A 20,423-nucleotide genomic window follows, 5' to 3' on the forward strand; every position below is an offset into this window, starting at 1 on the left:
TCTATATCTATATCTATATATCTATCTATCTATATATGCTGAAGGTTTTTTTTATTTTTTTTTTAACACCTGACACAATAGGTTTCATTCACATTTTACATTTGCAGTTTAAAACAGGCCTGCAAACACTCTTAATTAATCATCACGTTTGGCATCTCTTTGGTGAGGTGGTAATTTGGGAGGAGCAGAAAGTGTCAAGATGAGTAATGAGTCAAGAATGATTGCACAAACACAAATACATTCCAGCTTGAAATTTGAGTAGGCCTACCTACAGAAATGCAAGTCATAACAGTTTCCATGAGACTTTTTTAAGAATGTGTGATGTAAAAAGGTGTGTCATGAGAACTAGATTTGCAGAGACCAACAAAACACTCCACCCAAAACACATTCATTCAAGGTAAAGATTCAATGGACTCAAAACAAGGCCATGACGAAGCACCACGTTTCACCAGCTACAATATTACCACTCCCAGACCTTGATACCAAAATATAGATGCAGTTATCTCTGTTTCAATCACCCTGTTTTTATGCACATGTTGAAGTATCGCATCAGAAATTATGGAAACGCCAATATATATATATATATATATATATATATATATATATTATTATTATTATTATTCACAAAACCAGTTTTTAGGTAACCAATACCACCGTCATCCGCTCAAACAACTTGATGGAAACAGACCTAACTCACATTTTATGTTTTTTTTGTTTATCAAACTTTGACAAGATTCGCTTCACGTTTGGATGGAAACTCAGCTAATGTTAGAATTACAGGAACTAGTAGCCACGCCCCAAACTCTGACCATTTGTTGAGCCGAGCGGTCATTAAAACATTAAATAAAACATAAAACTTGCATCGCTGAGCCACACCAATTAAAGTTTAGAGGGAGATAAACCAACAAATAGCTCATAGTTTGCCTGCAAATTAAAAAATAAAAGTAAAGAAATGAACTACATGAACGTAGGCTTAAGGCTCAGTGAACACGCAAAATGATTGACAGGCAGAAAGCTCTTTTTTTTTTTTTTTTTTTTTACTAATTACTAATATTAACCACTGAAAACGGCAAAATACTGTTTTAATTAAAACACTTTTTTCTTTAAAACGAAGCAATGCTCAAACACAAATATTTATATTTTCTATATTTGGAACATATTAAACCTATATTTGGCATACATTTTAGTCTGAGATCATATAACTTAAAATTATGTTATGTTTAATGGGTAATACAGTCTTTAGGTCCAGCCTAATGAAATATTATGAACAGTACAATTTATATAGTCTTTCACTGTTATTTATTTATTTAAAAAAAAAATTGAATCTGTAATATTGAAGACAATCAAAATGGGATTTTCCAGTTTTGTTCATATTGCTGTGCTGTTCTTCCAGATGTTCATCTTCCCTCAAAGCCAGTCTGAGCGACCGCTGCAGCCGCGAGCGCTATGAAGAAAATAAACACTCCTTTCAACCAATTGGATGGGTTTTCTTTGACTTTCTCCTCTTTCTCTGTGATGTAGTGCTTCCCTGCATTTCCCTCTGCCATCCTCTCAATCTTCTCCAGCAGTTCAGTGACCTGAGAGCGATTCTCCATGTCTTCATTGTTAAATGAGTGAAATCTGCCACCAAAACTCTCAGTAAATGCCTGTAGACCTGGAGTGTCTCTGATATACTCATCTAATGATCGACCCTTCAGATGATCAGCGTGAGTGAACAGAACGATGGTGTGACGAACAGCTTCTTCTCCAATGTTCTCCTGAATCCATTTGACTGTGTTTTTCTCTTCATCTGTGAATCTGTCGTCCAGTCTGATGACCAGCAGAAACACATGAGGATCAGGAGAAAACATCTCCACACACGTCTCAATCTCAGCCTTCAGCTGGTCCCTCGTCATCGACGTATCCAACAGTCCTGGAGTGTCGATCACTGAGATGGTTCTTCCACACACACCGGCTTCTTGTTTCACACAGGTTTGAGGGCTTGATGGGAAACTCTTATTGGTTTTGAAGGCATCTCTGCCCAGGATAGTGTTTGCTGTCGAACTCTTTCCTGATCCACTTTTACCCAGAAGAACAATCCTCAGATCGGACGCTGTGAAGAAAAACAATATGCATATTAGTTCAGTAACTGTCTATGATAGTTTTGAGGCTCAAAACACTGTGAAAAATGTCTTAAAATATTGCAAACACTGAATAAATGCAAATGTTCTGTCAATGTTTCGGTAATATCAAATTTATGAATTCATCTGTAAATGTATATCCAATACAATGTCATATAATCATCAGTGAATATTAAATAAATAATTTGATGATGCATAGAGTAATATGCATATTAGTTTACCAACTTAAAATATATCTTAATAAAAAGAGGTGTACATTTTCATATTACACCTTTTTTGTGTTGTAAATATTAAATAACTTAATTATTTAAATATATAACAATAATTTAAATCCAACACAAAGGGGAAAATATAATTTTTTCACATCAGAATATACAATTGTATACAATTTAACAGATAAATATTTACCTATTGAATGATTTTCTGGTGTTTCTTTCTTCTCCTCACCGATCGAACATGTTTCATGTTTTCTGTCGCTTTGATTTCCATCCAAACATCCTTTTTCTCTCTCATTTGTTGCTCTTTGTTCTTTCTGAATGCTGTTATCTATCTCTTCTTCTCTGATCTGATGCTCTGCTCTGTTCTCCTCTTTCTCTTGGCTTGTTATTTGCTCCTCTTGACGGATCTTCTCTGTCCTGTCTTGTTCCGTCCTCGTCTCGTCTTCACTGTTCTTCGGGGAGATCTCTTTAACGTAATGTTCTCGTCTGTTCTTCCTCACCACTTCATCAATGTTCTCCAACAGACTGGTGATCTGCTTCTTATCTCTCTTGTTTTTGTGAATGATCACGTCGCATTTCTCTTCACAGAAGCTCAGGAGTTCTCTCGTTTTTCTGTGCAGCCTGAACTCGATCCATTCCCGTCTGGACATCGCCTCTCTTCCAGTGAACAACACCATGGTGAACCGGAAAACTTCTTTTCCGAAGTGCTCGTAAATCTTTCTCACGATCTTGTCCACGTTTTCTGTGAATTTGTCGATTCTGATGACGAGCAGGAAGACGTGAGGACCAGGATCAGAGAGATCCAGAATCTTCATCATCTGCTTCTTCATCTCTTCATCAGTCAGTTGAGTGTTGAATAATCCTGGAGTGTCGATGATGGAGATATTTCTGTCTTCTACTCTTCCACTCTGTATCTCACTCTCTCTGGTTCTGCCCTCTTTAAACGCATCTCGTCCCAGTATTACGTTGCCTATTGAACTCTTTCCAGCTTCACTTTTTCCGATCAGCACAATCCTCAGATTCTGTACAGCAAGTGCTTCATCAGACACTGGGAATAAAACAGAAATAATCATTAGAGGAAAGTTGTGGACTAAAGTCTGGTAGTTGCAATATGATCTTCAGTAAATGGTTACAGTATCATAAGGTAGTGTTTTAGATACATGTCAATGTCAAAACAGATCATACTAAAACATAAGAGGGAGATTGTACACATTTTTAAGAATAAACCACCAATTAAGCAAAACGTGAAATAGTTACGGATTGCAGTGAGATTTTTTGGGAGAAAATGTACTTCCACGTGAAGTGCTGCCTTTTCTTAAAGAGACAGTGTCTTAAAGACCACACACATGATCCACACATATTATTATATTAGTAACTAAAGTACAGGATTAACACAGGAAAATGTACTTTTATTGTATATTATTAAATTGACTGTAGATTATGGACAAGACAAGACCTTTTTTAAAAGATGGAGCTATTAAACCCTATTTTTGATACATAATTGTTTTTTAATTGGAACAATGTATAAATAAATCATTCACAATAATAAAAAATTTTTTTAAAAAAAGATAAAAATTATACTAAGTAAATTGTCTCATTTAAACTTTAAAACTGACGAAAAAATGTATGTCTCAAGTCAGAGATTTCCTTATAAGACTTCACTTTAACAATTCGACTCGATCACAATCACTTCAGCCTAAATCGACACATCTACAAACATATTGATTGTATCTGTATCGTATTGTATCATATTATCTAAAAGATCATATACTTGATAACCTGACAGCACACAGATTGTTGAATGTGAACTATGGTTTACTATTGTATTTACTGCAGATTAGTGCAAATAAACACATATCTTTGATACAACATGTTTGATATATAATTATAGATATTGTTTCATTGTTTATGTGAAGATACATATACAAAATCTAGGCTATATCACACACCTTAACACTGAGAGTCATTGAGATCAACTACAGTCTAGTTAAACAGGTTTTGTGTATTATAATATTATAATGATTATAGTAGTTGGTTAGAGTTGGTTAAAGTACAGTAATTGAAACGTACCTGTACGCACTGGATGCATTTCTCTGTTTGGTTTATTCCTGTAGTTTCTCAGCAGGTTAAACTCAGTGTGAATCCAGTGACAGAATGAAGGTATTTGAGCTCAACTCTTGTGACTGTGAAACTCCCTCTATTGTCATGAACTAATGACAGTTATTGCCTAACGCTAGTGTGTGGTTAAAAGGCTTCTCTGACACATGCTTTTATAAATGAAAACACATTTCATGCCAGTTTAATTTGCCTCGATGGGATTCAAATTAAATACATCATAGCTAAACTGATATTTTTGTGTACAATTTTAGTGAGCACTGGACAACAAGAAAAATGAAAATTTCACATGTTGACTCTGGAGTTCATCTCATAACTCTGTTCACGTCCCTGATCTATAGTATCATTCGCTTCACAATCCATATTGAGCTGCAACACAAAACTGCTGAATATATATCAGTTCAGTTTGTTACTGTGCTCCACCCTTCAGCACACGTTAAACCTGTTCAAATACATCTGAAGTGTTATTTATAGACATGAATGACACTTCAGATGTTTTTGTTGTGTTTGTAGAACAGGTTTAACGGCAGGACATTCATTGTGTGGTTTTAAAGCTGTGTTGCACCTGTTGAGCTCCAACTGAACAAACCAATGAACAGAGAGTGAGAAACATCACTGAAGAGACACTAAAGAAAATGTAAAACTATGATGAATGAATAAATAAAAATAATAATGATGAATGCATACAAATTGTTCAAGCTTTTATAACATTGATTCATTGTGGATTAAAATGTGGATGAAATGGCCTTACATGTTCTGTCTCAGGTAAATGTACAATCTGATCACCATGTGCCCACGTTTAGATAAAAGATAGCATATTACTCAAAGAGTAAAATTACAAAAAATAATAACATTAAAATCCAAATAACATTATAAACATGAGTTAAAGGGATACTTCACCTCTGGAAAGATGAATGTGTATTTAAAATGGGTCATTTATGTAGAAGAAATGTGAATTTATTTTTGAATTTGGAGCTTTCTAGACTGAGAAAAGCCAGAAAATGTATTTTTGGCTTATGAGGATGAAAGACAACAACTCCCAGAATGCACTTGCTCGCTGCCCTACGAGGCCACTCCCAAGCCACGCCTACCGGTAAGAGAGCGCAGTTGAAAACAACAAGGCTAGGCTACGAGTGAGACTCCGTGACGAGTCTGCCCGGGATTTCGAGATCGCCCAAAATGTCCGTGATTCGGCTTTTGCATTCTACAGTCGCCACTCATTATGTTTACTGTGGCGAGCAGGACGAGGCTGAGAGCCGCGGGAGAACGGCACGAGGCCGGTGGTGTGATTACTGAGACACACAGGTCTAGTATCTCTCACGGAGGAGCGATTTCTTAGCAATGTTAAAACGCACATCAACCGATCACTTGTTTAGCGTTCATGTAAACACTTCATTCAGATTCACCAATCGGAATGAATTCAGTTAGATTGACACAAAAGGCAGAGCTGCCAACTCTCACGCATTCACCGTGAGACACACGCAATTAACACTTTTCACACGCTCTCACGCCACACATACATTTTCTCACGCACAGAAAAATCGCGAAGCAAAGAGGACATGGAGACCCACAGACTAGACAGAGCAGGTTACTTATGATATAAAAAAAACTCAGCTCTCAGATTCTGTCAATTTTATTACGAAATTCAAACAATAAATACCGTTTTGGCGTTTGTAAATGTGATTGACAGATCCCTAGCGGCAAGTGAACCGATCATCTCCACAAGCTAATAGTAAATAAACACAAATTAACAATGTTAAAAGAAACAGTACAACTTACCGAAATGTATATTCCTCATTCATGATATCGATCAATCAGTGTTTTTCAACCGCGGAAAGGGTCAATAAAACAGCTGGAGAACAATTATGTCACATAACATTTACCTCAGGAAAGCCATTTAATGACCATAATATAGGCTATAGCACGTGTTGGCTAGAAAAAAATAGCTATAGAGAGTATTTTGCTAAATGTGTGTAGGCTACTATATTACATATTTATTATATTTTTACTTATATCATTAAAGTTGTTATTATAATAAAAAAACGCATTATATTTAATTTGAGTTATTTTTAACCTAAAATAATACTACAAGCTGATAGAGCTCTCTGTATGTTCACAGCATTAGGTGAGGCGTTTTTTTCTTGAGAAAAATTAATGCCCATCTTGTGTAACGTTACCTAATATTTATCCAAATTAGTCAATATTAAATCAAATCACAAGAATTGAACTGAATTGAAATCCTGAAATTTGTTTCAAGCAATAATAAAAAACGTAGCTTACCAGAAATTGTAACATGTTGTCACTAAACCTAATAAAATTCAGTTTAGTTACTAAAATGTTTTCACAATCACAATACACTTATTGTGATGCAAGATTCTTTTTTTACATCCCAATAAACCCCCCAAATCTCACTCCAAGCAAAACTCAAAAGTTGGCAGCTATGAAAAGGTGTGCATGTAAACAATGAATGGCGACTGCAGAAAGCAAAAGCCGAATCCCGGACATTTTGCATGATCTCGATGGCCGGACATATCCGGGAAAAGGAGTATGGTAACCCCTACTACTCAGCTTTCTCCTACTACTCAGCTTAGCTTCCAAAAAAAGATGGCTGACACTATTTGTACATTCTGTGAGTGAGATCCCAACCCCTATGGGCGGGCTGAAAACATGCGGGACAGCTCCTACTACTGGCTGTAGTCTCTAGCCTCTGGCCAAAAAATCCTCTGATGACGCAAAATAACGATTTTTTCCAGACAAAAATTACATAAATCTCTCGTCTCAGGGGGATATGAGGGTGGAAAGCACGGTAATTCGAAAATACTACAGGTTTTCTACTAATACAAAGCTTAATGCTAAATTCTGAAGTATCCCTTTAAGGTGGATATATATGGTTATATATGGATATATAGGCCATAAAGAATAGGTGCAAACTGCTGTCCCACAACCAAAAAAACAACAACAACAAAAAACCACACATTTAAAAAGCATAAACTATTCAAACAATTCAAATCTTAGATGTTTACTAAGATACTTCTATTATCTATTGAAACCCACAATAATATTCAAAATGTATTAAAAAAGCTTAATATATATATTTAAAATAATCATTCATTGGGTACTTTCAATTGGAAGGCGGCTGTCCCGAACTTGTGAAAAGTATATTGGAAATCAATTTTGTTTTTAATTGTTGGCATTGTTCACATTGTTGTCAGATAAACATCATCATTCAATGTCACTAAAGTATTCAAATCTGCTATATACCTTAGTAATATACTGATTACCACCACAATAACACAGGTTGTATAAAAGTAAACCACATGATGATTCAAAGTTCACCACTATTAGTTTTCCAAAAGCTAAGGAGCATATTAATATATGGAAGGTGCACACTGTCATACACACAAATACAAAACACCATCATGATGACACACACATGACTCCAAAATAATGCCATAAAAATTCATTAAACAATATATGAACCCCAAATGTACATAACTGATAACAAAAACTAAAAAGAAACATAATTATTTAAATTAAATAACATCAAATGTGAAGTGTCATGCAGGGAATTCTGGGAATGTCAATTTAGAGAAACAACAAGAACAGAAAAAAGAGGAGAAGGGTATTCCTGCACAACCAGAGGCTGCAGTTTCAGGACCCCAGTTTTTTGTGACAGCGCCACCTACCGACCTGGATCACCAAAAACACTCATTTAAGACGGACGACATGGACACCAATCAGACTGTGAGTACCGATATTCAATTAAGTTTTATTTTATAATGTTTAAACGAAGCAAAGTTTATATAGCCAAAGTGAGAGCTGCGAACTATGAATTAATAATTAATTCCCACGAATTTAGAATTTGTGTGCTAGTTTTATTAATTACTACGACGTTCTTAATTCATGGCCATGATTTAATGAATCCTTGTTGAGTTTTAATGACTATAATAAGTAAATCTAGCCTGCACATTAATTAAACTTAAAAAGATGACAAAAGCATGTTGATGTGTGTAAGATTTACATGTAGCTTACTGTATTAGTGTGAAACTTGCTTAATACTCAATGTTTTAGTTAAGTATAAAATATCTTTCATTATTAAACTGCGCTAACTGCATGGTTGCACTACAATATGTTATTAGCTTGTTGATTTGGCGTTGTTTTGAAAGAAGGGAGACCATTCAGTTGGTGGGTATTGCTTACAAATTTTGAGTTTGGAATTAGACATCAGTAAAATGAATATTCTGTTTGGCTTTCTCTCTCTACAACTCCAACAGTGCATACGTGTTAAATCAGAGATATATATTTCAGTTGAACATGTTAAACAAATGTTTTTTATCTAATTCTCTCTCTCTCTCTCTCTCTCTCTCTCTCTCTCATATACTGAATGACATTCAATATATGAGTAAAATGAATAAAATGACCTTAAGTTAAACTTAAGGAGGTTAATCAATATACAGTATAATTCAAGAAAGTTCCCCTCCATCTTCCCCACCACCACCAGGATGGCTCCTGTCCACTCGACCGGTGATAGGCTCCGCCCCTGCCTCTATCATCAGGCAGGACCTACCAGATAACTTACAGACCTGGACGAAGGATGAGGCCTACGCCAAAGAACTTGGAGATGGAGCTTGTTGAGGGTTTACTTATTTATTTTGTCTGTAAAATCATTTTACAAAATAAAATCCATTCATACGAGAATCCTCCCGAGTCTTTTTGGTAGAACTACAACTGACTTCAGCCACAGCCTAAGATGAAATCAACTGAAGAGAAAAGAAGACATTAAATATGTGAAGATCTCAGCAGAGGAGGATTAAACAACTCCACAAACAGCATTACCAGCTTCACTTATTACTAACCAGACTGACTTTATTTCTGTCATAAATCTAAAGTTTTGTTTGAGAATTAACAGAGGTTTAGATGTTGATGATTTATTGTTTCATTTGAAGTCACCTTGATGGAGATCAGTTTATATATAATATATACTATATAAATATAATATAATATATATATATATATATATATATATATATATATATATATATATATATATATATATATATATATATAGGACTGAGGCTAAAGTTTATCTGAATAAGGCTGCATTTGTTGATCAAAGCAGATTTGTTTCTGTACACGTTAATTTGTCCCATTTCAAAAAATTATAATAATTCATATGTTTGTTCATACATTGTATAAGAACTACATCAACACTAGCACATGAATTATGAGGATTATTTTATTGCTTTGCGGATTACAGAGCACAAAGTGTTTTATTACATGAAACAATCAAAAAAATGGATGGGTCCTCTGGGACAGAAAGGCAGCTTTTCCACCTTTTGACCACAAGATGTCGTAGTTTGCAACCGTTTGCTACGTGTTGAAACGCTTTGAGTAATAAACCATTTTATAATACAGTCGAGGGGGAAAGCCCTGGTGCATCACAAAGCTTCATTTCACCATCACTAGTAAAAAGTGATACCATTGTGCAACATTTACCTCAGTAAGTTGAGCGAGTGAATCTCTGAACTGATGTGAGTGAGTGGAGGCGGGGCTAATTTACATATTCATGGATCTACGCATACTAAATTAAGCAAGGGTGTAGAGTTGCATTCAAGCTATTTAAATGCATGAATTTTTTTATTTTTTTTACAGGAAAAAACTTTTAAATATGTAATTTTGGTGATCAAAGATTAGTTTTAAGGGATAAAATCATTGACTACAGGGGGACATGCATTTCTGTAAATCTGCTTTAAAACAATATTGATTGTGAAACATGCTAGAAAAATGACTTGCTCTGACAAGGACAGAAATATGTGATTTTGAAGGAGAAGTGAGGGGCCTTAAAATATCCCCAGTGTATTTCAGAAATGTTGACAGAGTCAGATGTCGACATCTCGCTCGACAGCCCTTTCACCTCCATCTTTGTCATTTCATCACTAGAGAAGAATTTAGTGAAGCTCATTGTGAAACAGGCCTCATTCTGTTTCATGAACAATATGTGAAAACTCAACAAACTAGCAAACTCATCATATAGAGATAAATGACTATCTGGGGATGGTCCTGTCCAAAAAGCACTATCATTTACTTCAACCATACTTATTACCAGACACAGTTCCTAAGTTGCTCTTTGCATTTTTTTTTGTTTATTTTTTTTATAAGCAGGAACAACTTTAGCAGAGAAAGAGACTCAATGACCAAACAATTTTGCATAAAAACAGCAAGGTTACATGTTAACTTATTTTATTATTGTTTCTACTTGTACTGAGCATAGCACTAATTAAGCAGATCAAATTCAACATTTTTAATTACTCAAGTCTAGACTCTGAAATCATCTCTCAAACGCTTGTTCCCTATTTGTTTCTCCTCCTTTGGCTTTTAAAACATGCATAATGCATTTCAACAATTTGGATTGCAACATTAACATTTCACTTTTGAGAATGCAAAAAAATCAACAATGCAAAATATCAACAACACAAGAAAAATTATGATAACAATTTTCATCTGTCATTAAACACTTCACTTTCCCAGCAGCTTTGAGTTTGTTTTCTTTGCCCTGAGTTCAAATAAATGAGAGTGAATAGAGTGTGAAGTCTAATGCAACTGAACCTTTACAATATGTGACTAGTTTTCAAAACATTGATTACAAAATCTATTACAAATGAGACGCAATATGGGTCAAATAAAACATCAACAAAAAAATACAAAGCAGAAGACATTTGTTTTTATGTCAAATCATCAAGCCTTCATACTGAAGCTTATGAATGTTATCAGGCGTGTTTCCAAATCTAATTTTTGGAGAAATGCTTACCTTATAAACATAAAAGACAATTAACCAGTTTATCTCTATGTATTAGCTCTTTATATTAGTTCTCACACACAATATATAAATCAACACTGTAAAATCCAACACTTTATCAACTTAATTGTAAAAATCTAGTAATCTGTACTATTCCTTATTTACTCAGAAAAACAATGTATTGAAATGCAATTGTTGATGCCATATTTGTATATAATGTGTGTGTATATGCACACCACCCGTAATGTTTTCTTTCTAAGGTGTGTTTAAAAGCTACATAAATGTACTAATTAAACTTAGGCCTAATCCTGGCCAAGCCTCGTCTTTGAAACCAGGCACACAAGCAACAAGCCTATACTCAGGCCACACAGGCCATATCTGGCCCACACAGCAAGACACAACTTACTCTAAAAACTGGTTTGATGTTTGTGGGTCAGATACGACCCATATTAACTTTTCAACTGCCAGAACTCAGTCCTATGTCAAGTACAGACAAGTCAAGTCTCCTTCATTTACATAGCACTTTTAACAATATAGATTGTTTCGAAGCAGCTTTAGAGTGACAATAGGAAATTACAGTAACAGAGATTGTTTTGGCTTTACAGCAGCTCTTGAATAAAGTTATTGTCCAGCTAAAGTTAGTTTTGATTGATTCACTTCCGTTGCAAAGATGATTAGTTATTAACTTAGCATTATTGTAATAATTGGCATAAGAAGCAAGTGTCAGATGATCATTTTAATTCAAATGTAAGTTTGTTTGACACATTTTACTTTCTTAAAAAAAATTAAAATAAATAAAGATTGATTAAACTTTCACAATGGAGAGAAATAAAAAAAAAACATCCATATATTAGAAAGTAATGCATAGAGTGAATATTACTTAAATGTCACTTACCTGTGTGACACAACTAACTCAGCATCCTCCACAACCTCCTCCTCCTCCACCATCGCCTCCACAACCACCTCCTCCTCCACCATCGCCTCCAAAACCACCTCCTCCTCCTCCACCATCGCCTCCACAACCACCTCCCGCTCCACCATCATAGCCTCCTGCATTGAAGCCTCCAGAAAAATGGCCTCCAGAACAATCTCCAAAATCACCCAAGTGTGTAGAAGATTTATGAACTTTGACAGGTTTGCCACTTTTATGATCACGGCTTCTGCATTTACAATTGTTCTTCTTGCACTTCTTACATCCTGCTTTGCTGTTATCTGAACCCATTGCTTTTCTAGAAGGTTTAAGGGATCAGTTTGAATCATCGGGCTCCTAAACTTGTGAATGCAGTTTGTATTTATGGACTTTCATGAGTATCTGAAGCAGGCGTTTCCAGCCAATCAACTGTTTTCACATAACTAAAACTTGCATAATATATATTTCTGCCCAAACTTGATGATCATGTCTGTCTGTGACATATTTTCTTTGGAAGATTTCTTTGCAAGTTTTGTTTGGAAATAAAAGCATAGTAAATGGCTACTTTCTAAACAACCATGGAGTAGCTTGACTTCCATATAACTGCTTGATCAACCCTGAAGGACATCAAAATGTATAGCAGAGATGTGTTATAATTAGAGATGTGTTATATTCATTTCACATAAACATAGTTATTAATAAATAAAACTCATCAATTCTGTCATGAATCGGGCTCTTTCCTCTCTCTCTTGCTCCCTCTCCTGGTCTTTTTCCTCCTTACACCACTTCCCCGTTTCTTTTCTCTCGTTCAGCTGTTCTCTATCTCATCATCTCGTTAACGCTCACACCTGTTCTCTCTTCCTACTGATTTCTTTCCCTATTTCTTCTCCCTCTTTTCCTTTGTTCCCTGCCAGAGTATTACCTGAAATGTGTTACGTACCTGATGTTTCTCTATCGTTACCAGTCTTGTCGTGTCCAGTGTGGTATATGCTGTCTCCTGATTATTACTGCTGATCATCTTCTGCTTGCCTGCCTCTGGCTGTCGGTTCCTACTATTGTTTGAAGCTACTCATCCGCTACCCGGACCCTTCTCCGCATCTTGTGGGAATTCCCTGTACTTAGCCTGCGGACTCTCTTCAGTTGCCTTTTTCCCTTAAAGAGACTCTCTGTTTGAACTGTTTTTGCCTGTCGGCACCTGTGTTCTGATTTTGCCTATCAGCGCTTCTGAGTTTATTAAAGAGACATTTGATCTGCCTTTGCGTTTGGGTTCTCTCTCTCTCCAACTCTCCTCTTGACAGAATACTCTGGCCAGTTCATGGACCCAGCAAAGGAGAGTCATTTCCAGTCCGCCCTTGAGCTTCAGGGAACCATGCTGGGCCGTCACGAGGATGAACTCGCTGCCTCTCGTCATGCTGTGGAGTCTCTCGTCGCCCAGGTGAACGACCTAACCCAACAGATTTTGCATCTTCGTGTTGAGACGCCCGTTTCCAGCTCCCACGCACCACCGGAGCCCAGGGTCAACAATCCGCCCAGTTATGCTGGTGAGCCGGCCGAGTGCCGTTCATTCCTGACACAGTGTGAGGTTGTCTTTTCCTTGCAGTCAACCACTTATGCCAGGGATCGCTCCCGAATCGCCTTTGTCATCTCCCTTCTCTCGGGGCGAGCACGGGAATGGGGGACCGCTGTCTGGAGCGCTGGGTCTGAATGTCTCAACAGTTATGACTATTTCAAGGAAGAGATGTTACGCGTCTTCGACCGCTCTGTCCATGGTGCTGAAGCCTCTCGACTCCTCTCCTCACTTCGTCAAGGCAAGAGGTCTGTAGCCGATTTTTCTGTTGAATTTCGTACATTGTCGACTTCCTGTGAGTGGAATGAACCTGCTTTAGTGGCCCGTTTCCTAGAGGGATTGAATGCCGATTTAAAAGATGAGATCCTCGCCCGTGATTCTCCCTCGCGCCTTGATCCCCTTATTGATCTTGCCATCCGCACAGAGAAACGCTTCGAATTACGCCGCCGGGCTCGCGGCTTGGAGAGATCACTCCTTCCTGCACCTGTCTCTTCTTCTCCTTCTGCCCACACTGATGCGGAGCCCATGCAGTTGGGAGGATTACGGATTTCCGCGGCTGAACGCCAACGCCGAATAACCGAACGCCTCTGTATGTACTGTGGGTCTGCTTCTCACTTTCAGTCCTCATGTCCAGTAAAAGCCAGAGCTCACCAGTGAGAAGAGGGCTACTGGTGAGCGCTTCGACTTTAGTCCCTCCGCCATGCAGCCGCACTACCTTCCAAGTACATCTCCGCTGGCCGGGCTCGTCCGTCACCTGCTCTGCGCTCATTGACTCGGGGTCCGAGGGAAGTTTTGTCGACGAGACGTGGGCTTGCACTCAGGGGATTCCCCTTATCGATTTAGAGGATTCCACTCCTGTTCACGCTCTCGATGGCAGTATCCTCGCCAGGGTACGCCGTTCCACGGTCCCGGTGAGTCTCACTGTTTCGGGTAATCATCGTGAGAGCCTTTCCTTTTTCGTTTTTCACTCCCCTTATACCCCCGTAGTTTTGGGACACCCCTGGCTAGTCAAGCATAATCCACAGATTAATTGGGCCAGAGGGTCCGTTCTTTCTTGGAATTTATCTATTCTTGGAATTTATCCACCTGTTTCAGGAGGAGCCCGGTGATTTGTCCGGAGTCCCGGAGGAGTACCATGATCTGCGGGCGGTTTTCAGTCGTTCCCGGGCCACTTCTCTCCCTCCCCATCGTCCGTACGATTGCAGCATCAATCTTCTGCCGGGGACCGCCCCTCCCCGGGGAAGATTATATTCCTTGTCGGCGCCCGAACGTGAAGCCCTCGAAAAGTATTTATCTGATTCGCTCGAAGCTGGTACCATAGTTCCTTCATCCTCTCCTGCGGGGGCCGGTTTCTTCTTCGTTAAGAAGAGAGATGGTACGTTGCGACCCTGCATCGATTATCGTGGGTTGAATGACATCACAGTCAAGAATCGTTATCCCTTGCCTCTGATGTCATCCGCCTTCGAGATCCTGCAGGGGGCTAAGATCTTCACAACGCTAGATCTACGTAATGCCTATCATCTCGTCCGCATAAAGGAGGGGGATGAATGGAAAACAGCTTTCAATACGCCCTTAGGGCACTTTGAATATCGCGTTCTTCCGTTCGGGTTGGTCAACGCCCCTGCCGTGTTTCAGGCTCTTGTCAACGATGTCCTTAGAGACATGTTAAACATTTTTGTTTTCGTTTACCTCGACGACATTTTAATTTTTTCTCCCTCTCTCCAGATACATACTCAGCACGTTCGTCAGGTTCTCCAGCGCCTTCTTGAAAATCGCTTGTTTGTCAAGGCTGAGAAATGCACGTTTCACGCTACGTCCGTCACGTTCCTTGGTTCGGTCATCTCCTCCGAGGGGATTGTTATGGACCCCACCAAGGTTCGCGCCGTCACGGAATGGCCTGTTCCGGATTCCCGTGTTGCGCTCCAGCGGTTCCTGGGGTTCGCTAATTTTTATCGTCGTTTTATTCGGAATTTTAGCCAGGTCGCCGCCCCGCTCTCCGCTCTCACGTCTGCCAAGACGCATTTCTCTTGGTCGCGTTCTGCTCAGATTGCCTTTGATCGACTCAAATCCCTGTTTACTACCGCCCCAATTCTCATTACTCCTGACATCACCAGACAGTTTATCGTCGAGGTCGACGCTTCCGAGGTGGGCGTGGGAGCCATTCTCTCCCAACGTTCCGCGTCCGATGAGAAGGTCCATCCATGCGCTTTTTTTTCTCATCGCTTGTCTCCCGCCGAGCGCAACTATGATGTCGGTAATCGCGAACTTCTAGCCATCCGTTTGGCTCTCGGCGAGTGGCGTCATTGGTTGGAGGGTTCTTCTGTCCCGTTTATTGTATGGACAGATCATCGTAATCTGGAATACATTCGCTCGGCCAAGAGGCTTAATGCGCGTCAAGCACGCTGGGCGCTCTTCTTTGCCCGATTCGATTTTACGATTTCCTATCGTCCCGGTTCTAAGAACCTCAAACCGGATGCTCTTTCGCGACAATTCACTTCTCCAGAAGCGGCTCCTACACAGGAGGTTATCCTTCCTCCGACCATGGTTGTTGGTTCGGCTGTCTGGGGAATTGAACGAGTCGTCAGACGCGCACTTTCCCACGCTGTCACTCCTCGTCTTTGTCCTAGGGATCTTTTATATGTTCCTCCGGTCGCGCGTCTTGCTGTCCTTCAATGGGGGCATTCATCTAAATTATTCGCCCATCCTGGCGTTAGGGGTACAGTCGCTTCCATTCGTCAAAGGTTCTGGTGGCCCACTCGTGAGCGCGACATTCGCCGTTTTGTTGCTTCTTGTTCTGTCTGCGCGCAGACCAAGTCCAGCAACACGCCTCCCGCTGGTTTACTTCGACCCCTCCCACTTCCGTCTAGACCGTGGTCTCATCTCGCTCTTGATTTCATCACAGGCCTTCCCCCGTCTGAGGGGAACACTGTAATTCTCACCGTAGTTGACCGTTTTTCCAAATCCGCTCATTTCATTCCTCTTCCTAAGCTGCCCTCCGCCAAGGAGACAGCCCAAATTGTCGTTGACAGAGTATTCAAGATTCACGGTCTTCCGTCTGACATTGTCTCCGATAGGGGTCCTCAATTCTCCTCCCTTTTCTGGAAGGAGTTTTGCCGACTGATCGGGGCTTCTGCCAGTCTGTCGTCCGGTTTTCATCCACAGACCAACGGCCAAGCCGAGCGAACCAATCAGATCGTGGGTCGCATCCTTCGTAGTCTCGCATTTCGTAATTCTGCTTCTTGGTCTGAGCAGCTTTCCTGGGCTGAGTATGCCCATAACTCCGCTCCCTCCTCCGCGACCGGTTTATCCCCGTTCCAATGTTGCCTTGGTTACCAGCCTCCGCTCTTCGCCTCGCAGGAGACTGAGACCAACGTTCCCTCTGTTAAGGTTTTCATTCAACGTGCTAAGCGTACCTGGAGAAGGGTTAGGTCCGCCCTGTGTAAGACTCGTGTTCGCACTCGCAGGGCTGCCAATCGTTTGCGTGTCAAGAGCCCCCGGTATGTTGCCGGCCAGAGAGTTTGGTTGTCCACTCGCGATCTCCCGCTCCAGTTTTCGTCGCGTAAGTTGGCTCCTAAATTCGTCGGGCCATTTCGCATCCTTAAGGTGCTCAGTCCTGTCGCTGTCAAATTGAAATTGTCCTCCGATCTCCGTCGTATTCATCCTGTTTTTCATGTTTCATGTATTAAACCTGTTGTTCGTTCTCAGTCCTGTCCTGTCACCGTTCCTGTCCGCGTCGTGGACTCCCCCACATATAGAGTCCGTAAATTACTGGATGTGCGACCCCGCGGCCGGGGCCACCAGTTCCTGGTCGATTGGGAGGGATTCGGTCCTGAGGAGAGAAGTTGGGTTCCGGCCCGGAACATCCTGGACCGCTCGCTGATTGATGACTTCTACCGTTCTCGCCAGTCCTCCTCCTCGGGAGCGCCAGGGGGCGCTCCTTGAGGGGGGGGTACTGTCATGAATCGGGCTCTTTCCTCTCTCTCTTGCTCCCTCTCCTGGTCTTTTTCCTCCTTACACCACTTCCCCGTTTCTTTTCTCTCGTTCAGCTGTTCTCTATCTCATCATCTCGTTAACGCTCACACCTGTTCTCTCTTCCTACTGATTTCTTTCCCTATTTCTTCTCCCTCTTTTCCTTTGTTCCCTGCCAGAGTATTACCTGAAATGTGTTACGTACCTGATGTTTCTCTATCGTTACCAGTCTTGTCGTGTCCAGTGTGGTATATGCTGTCTCCTGATTATTACTGCTGATCATCTTCTGCTTGCCTGCCTCTGGCTGTCGGTTCCTACTATTGTTTGAAGCTACTCATCCGCTACCCGGACCCTTCTCCGCATCTTGTGGGAATTCCCTGTACTTAGCCTGCGGACTCTCTTCAGTTGCCTTTTTCCCTTAAAGAGACTCTCTGTTTGAACTGTTTTTGCCTGTCGGCACCTGTGTTCTGATTTTGCCTATCAGCGCTTCTGAGTTTATTAAAGAGACATTTGATCTGCCTTTGCGTTTGGGTTCTCTCTCTCTCCAACTCTCCTCTTGACAAATTCATGTTCACTGGTGTTTTCATTTTACAAATGTCACAATACTTTTTTCTAGAGCAAATGTCTGATTTTCCCCATGATGAATATCTGTTATAATTTATTAATAACATATACTATCAACTAGAGTTGGGGTACTCGAACGCAGACTCGAGTCCAATTTTGAATGAACTCGGACTTGTCACGCACTCTGACAGAGTACAGTCGAGTCCGGGCACTGGAGGACACAATATTTTATTATTCAAAAACTAAACGAAATGTTTCAGCGTTGAGCATTGTAGCCAATCACAGAAATATATATTAAGCGCATGAATGCAGTGACCAATCAGAGGCGTTTTAGAGTCACGATGCGAAGAATGGAGAATCAGCACAAGCTTTATACTTTTGCAAATCCCCTCATAAACAACAAAGTCTAGACGCGATGTAAATAAGAGATTCACTGTGCAGTGCAGACATCTTCAGTTTATGACGAGAGTTTTAGTGAGAGTGCAGAACGTGATAAGTAAGTGATGGCTTAAAGGAGCGCTCTTGACAATCTAAACAATAGTTTGTGTTTCATGCTTCCAGAGGACCAGCGGTTACGTTCACTCTGTAAAGTTTAAGGAGTGATAAGTGCATTTAAATGTGGGAGTGAATCTGCTCAATTGTAGTCCTGTGAGTCATGAAAGTGCAATGACTTGACACAATTCATACAATTAAAATCTTAGATGTTTACTAAGATCCTTCTATTATATAATGAAACCCACAATAATATTCAAAATATATTAAAAAAGCATAATGTATATAAAATCATTATTCATTGCACAGCAAAATCCCCAGTTAAATTAACTCTGCTCAGAGAACATTTGGTCCCTCTCTACAGAGAGTTAAAGGTGAACTAAGTAACTTTTTTTACCTTAACTGAACAGCTTCGGAGTCATTGGAATGGTTATATTACTTATTTCGGGTTGAATGGTGGTCGTTTCGCACCCCCCTGGTGCCCGTGAGCGGAAAATACGCACTTGCAACTTTGAGCCGGCGGCCAGGAAGTCTCGCGTGATATCAGGTCTCGCGATGTAAACAATTGCTTTACGGCCAAAAGAAATCTGCTAAAATGCATTTCATTATTGCACTCCCTCACGCTGTTTGAACCCGAATGAAGAAGACGTTTTAAAGAATGTCCCATCTGCTTTGATGTCGTTGATCTATAGCCTCTGGTGTCTGAGAATCAACAACGAGTTTTTACAACAGTGTTGTCAAATATCTATTCCGAAGCTGTGGGGGGAGCTCTAGAGAGAAACCTGCGAGCAAAAAGCGAGAATACAGCGAATAAATCCCGAAGCTACTGAGTGCTGCTTTAAAGCAACTCTGAATCCGTATTAAAGTTAATAAGATAATAATTAAAATTATCTAAAATTGTCACTACTGAAACAGTCACGACCAAAACATGTGGTGAAGTTTCGGTTGTGACGTCATTATTTAGGTAATGACAAAAGGGAACAAATAATGCTTTATTTGGGGGATATAAAAGGAATGTGTAACAGTTATGCAAAGCATCCGTATTTTAGTATGTTTTAGTGTTTTATCATGTGAGTTAAAATTCTGAATTGTGATGTGGCCACTACCAAAACATTACTGTCACTTCCGAAAATGTGCAGTCATGACTGAACCATGGGATGTTTTTTTTTTTTAAATAAAGTATATTGAATTATCAACATGATAATGTTATTTTAGTGTTTGGTTCAATGTATATTCAAACTAATGAATCCTTTGAAACTTTGAAAATAAACTTTATGCCTTTTACACAGAAAGATTGGATTCAGAAAACAACAAATCTCATAAATTACACTTTTTATCAACAAATATTGTTAAAATTGTAATTGTTATTGATTTACATGTGATAGTAAAATAGCAAAAATTATATAGATGAAAACAAAATCTTAATAGTTCAATATAAGCCTTCTTATTAATTAAATTATGTATTATTGTGTTTCGTTAGTGACAATGGGGAGAGGACAAATATTCTAAAACTTTCTGAAAATACAACATGAGAATTAACTTCACAATTACTAGAAATGTGTACCCCTTATTTGCACTTGTGGAAGTTGTACTCCATAGCTCATTGAAGGGGAACCTTATTGTGACTTTATATCGGTTACAATTTGGTTGCAGCAATGGAGGAAATAAGATC

General features: G+C 39.6%; 2 protein-coding genes across 3 annotated transcripts; both read right to left on the reverse strand.

Moving 5' to 3' along the window:
- Positions 1-1,130: 1,130 nt before the first annotated feature.
- LOC309493720 (GTPase IMAP family member 8-like) lies at positions 1,131-5,071 on the reverse strand. 2 transcript variants are annotated; one of them, XM_082162932.1, is made up of 3 exons: positions 4,419-5,071; positions 2,529-3,386; positions 1,131-2,092 (listed from the first exon to the last, which is right to left on the reverse strand). In XM_082162932.1, coding segments are annotated over exons 1-3 (1,554 nt in total). In that variant the 5' UTR covers positions 4,420-5,071; the 3' UTR covers positions 1,131-1,397. The 2 variants fall into 2 exon arrangements, with proteins under 2 accessions (XP_082019058.1, XP_082019057.1); XM_082162931.1 differs by having other exon boundaries at positions 1,132-2,092; positions 4,409-5,071.
- Positions 5,072-8,957: 3,886 nt separating this feature from the next.
- LOC309493877 (uncharacterized protein) lies at positions 8,958-12,713 on the reverse strand. Its single transcript, XM_082163154.1, has 2 exons — positions 12,145-12,713; positions 8,958-9,213 (listed from the first exon to the last, which is right to left on the reverse strand). Exons 1-2 carry the CDS (start codon positions 12,507-12,509, stop codon positions 9,210-9,212), a joined length of 369 nt encoding a protein of 122 aa, XP_082019280.1. The 5' UTR covers positions 12,510-12,713; the 3' UTR covers positions 8,958-9,209.
- Between the last annotated feature and the right edge of the window lie 7,710 nt (positions 12,714-20,423).

The sequence above is a fragment of the Leuciscus leuciscus genome (assembly GCF_965113295.1).
Source record: "Leuciscus leuciscus genome assembly, chromosome: 3".
NCBI lineage: Eukaryota > Metazoa > Chordata > Actinopteri > Cypriniformes > Leuciscidae > Leuciscus > Leuciscus leuciscus.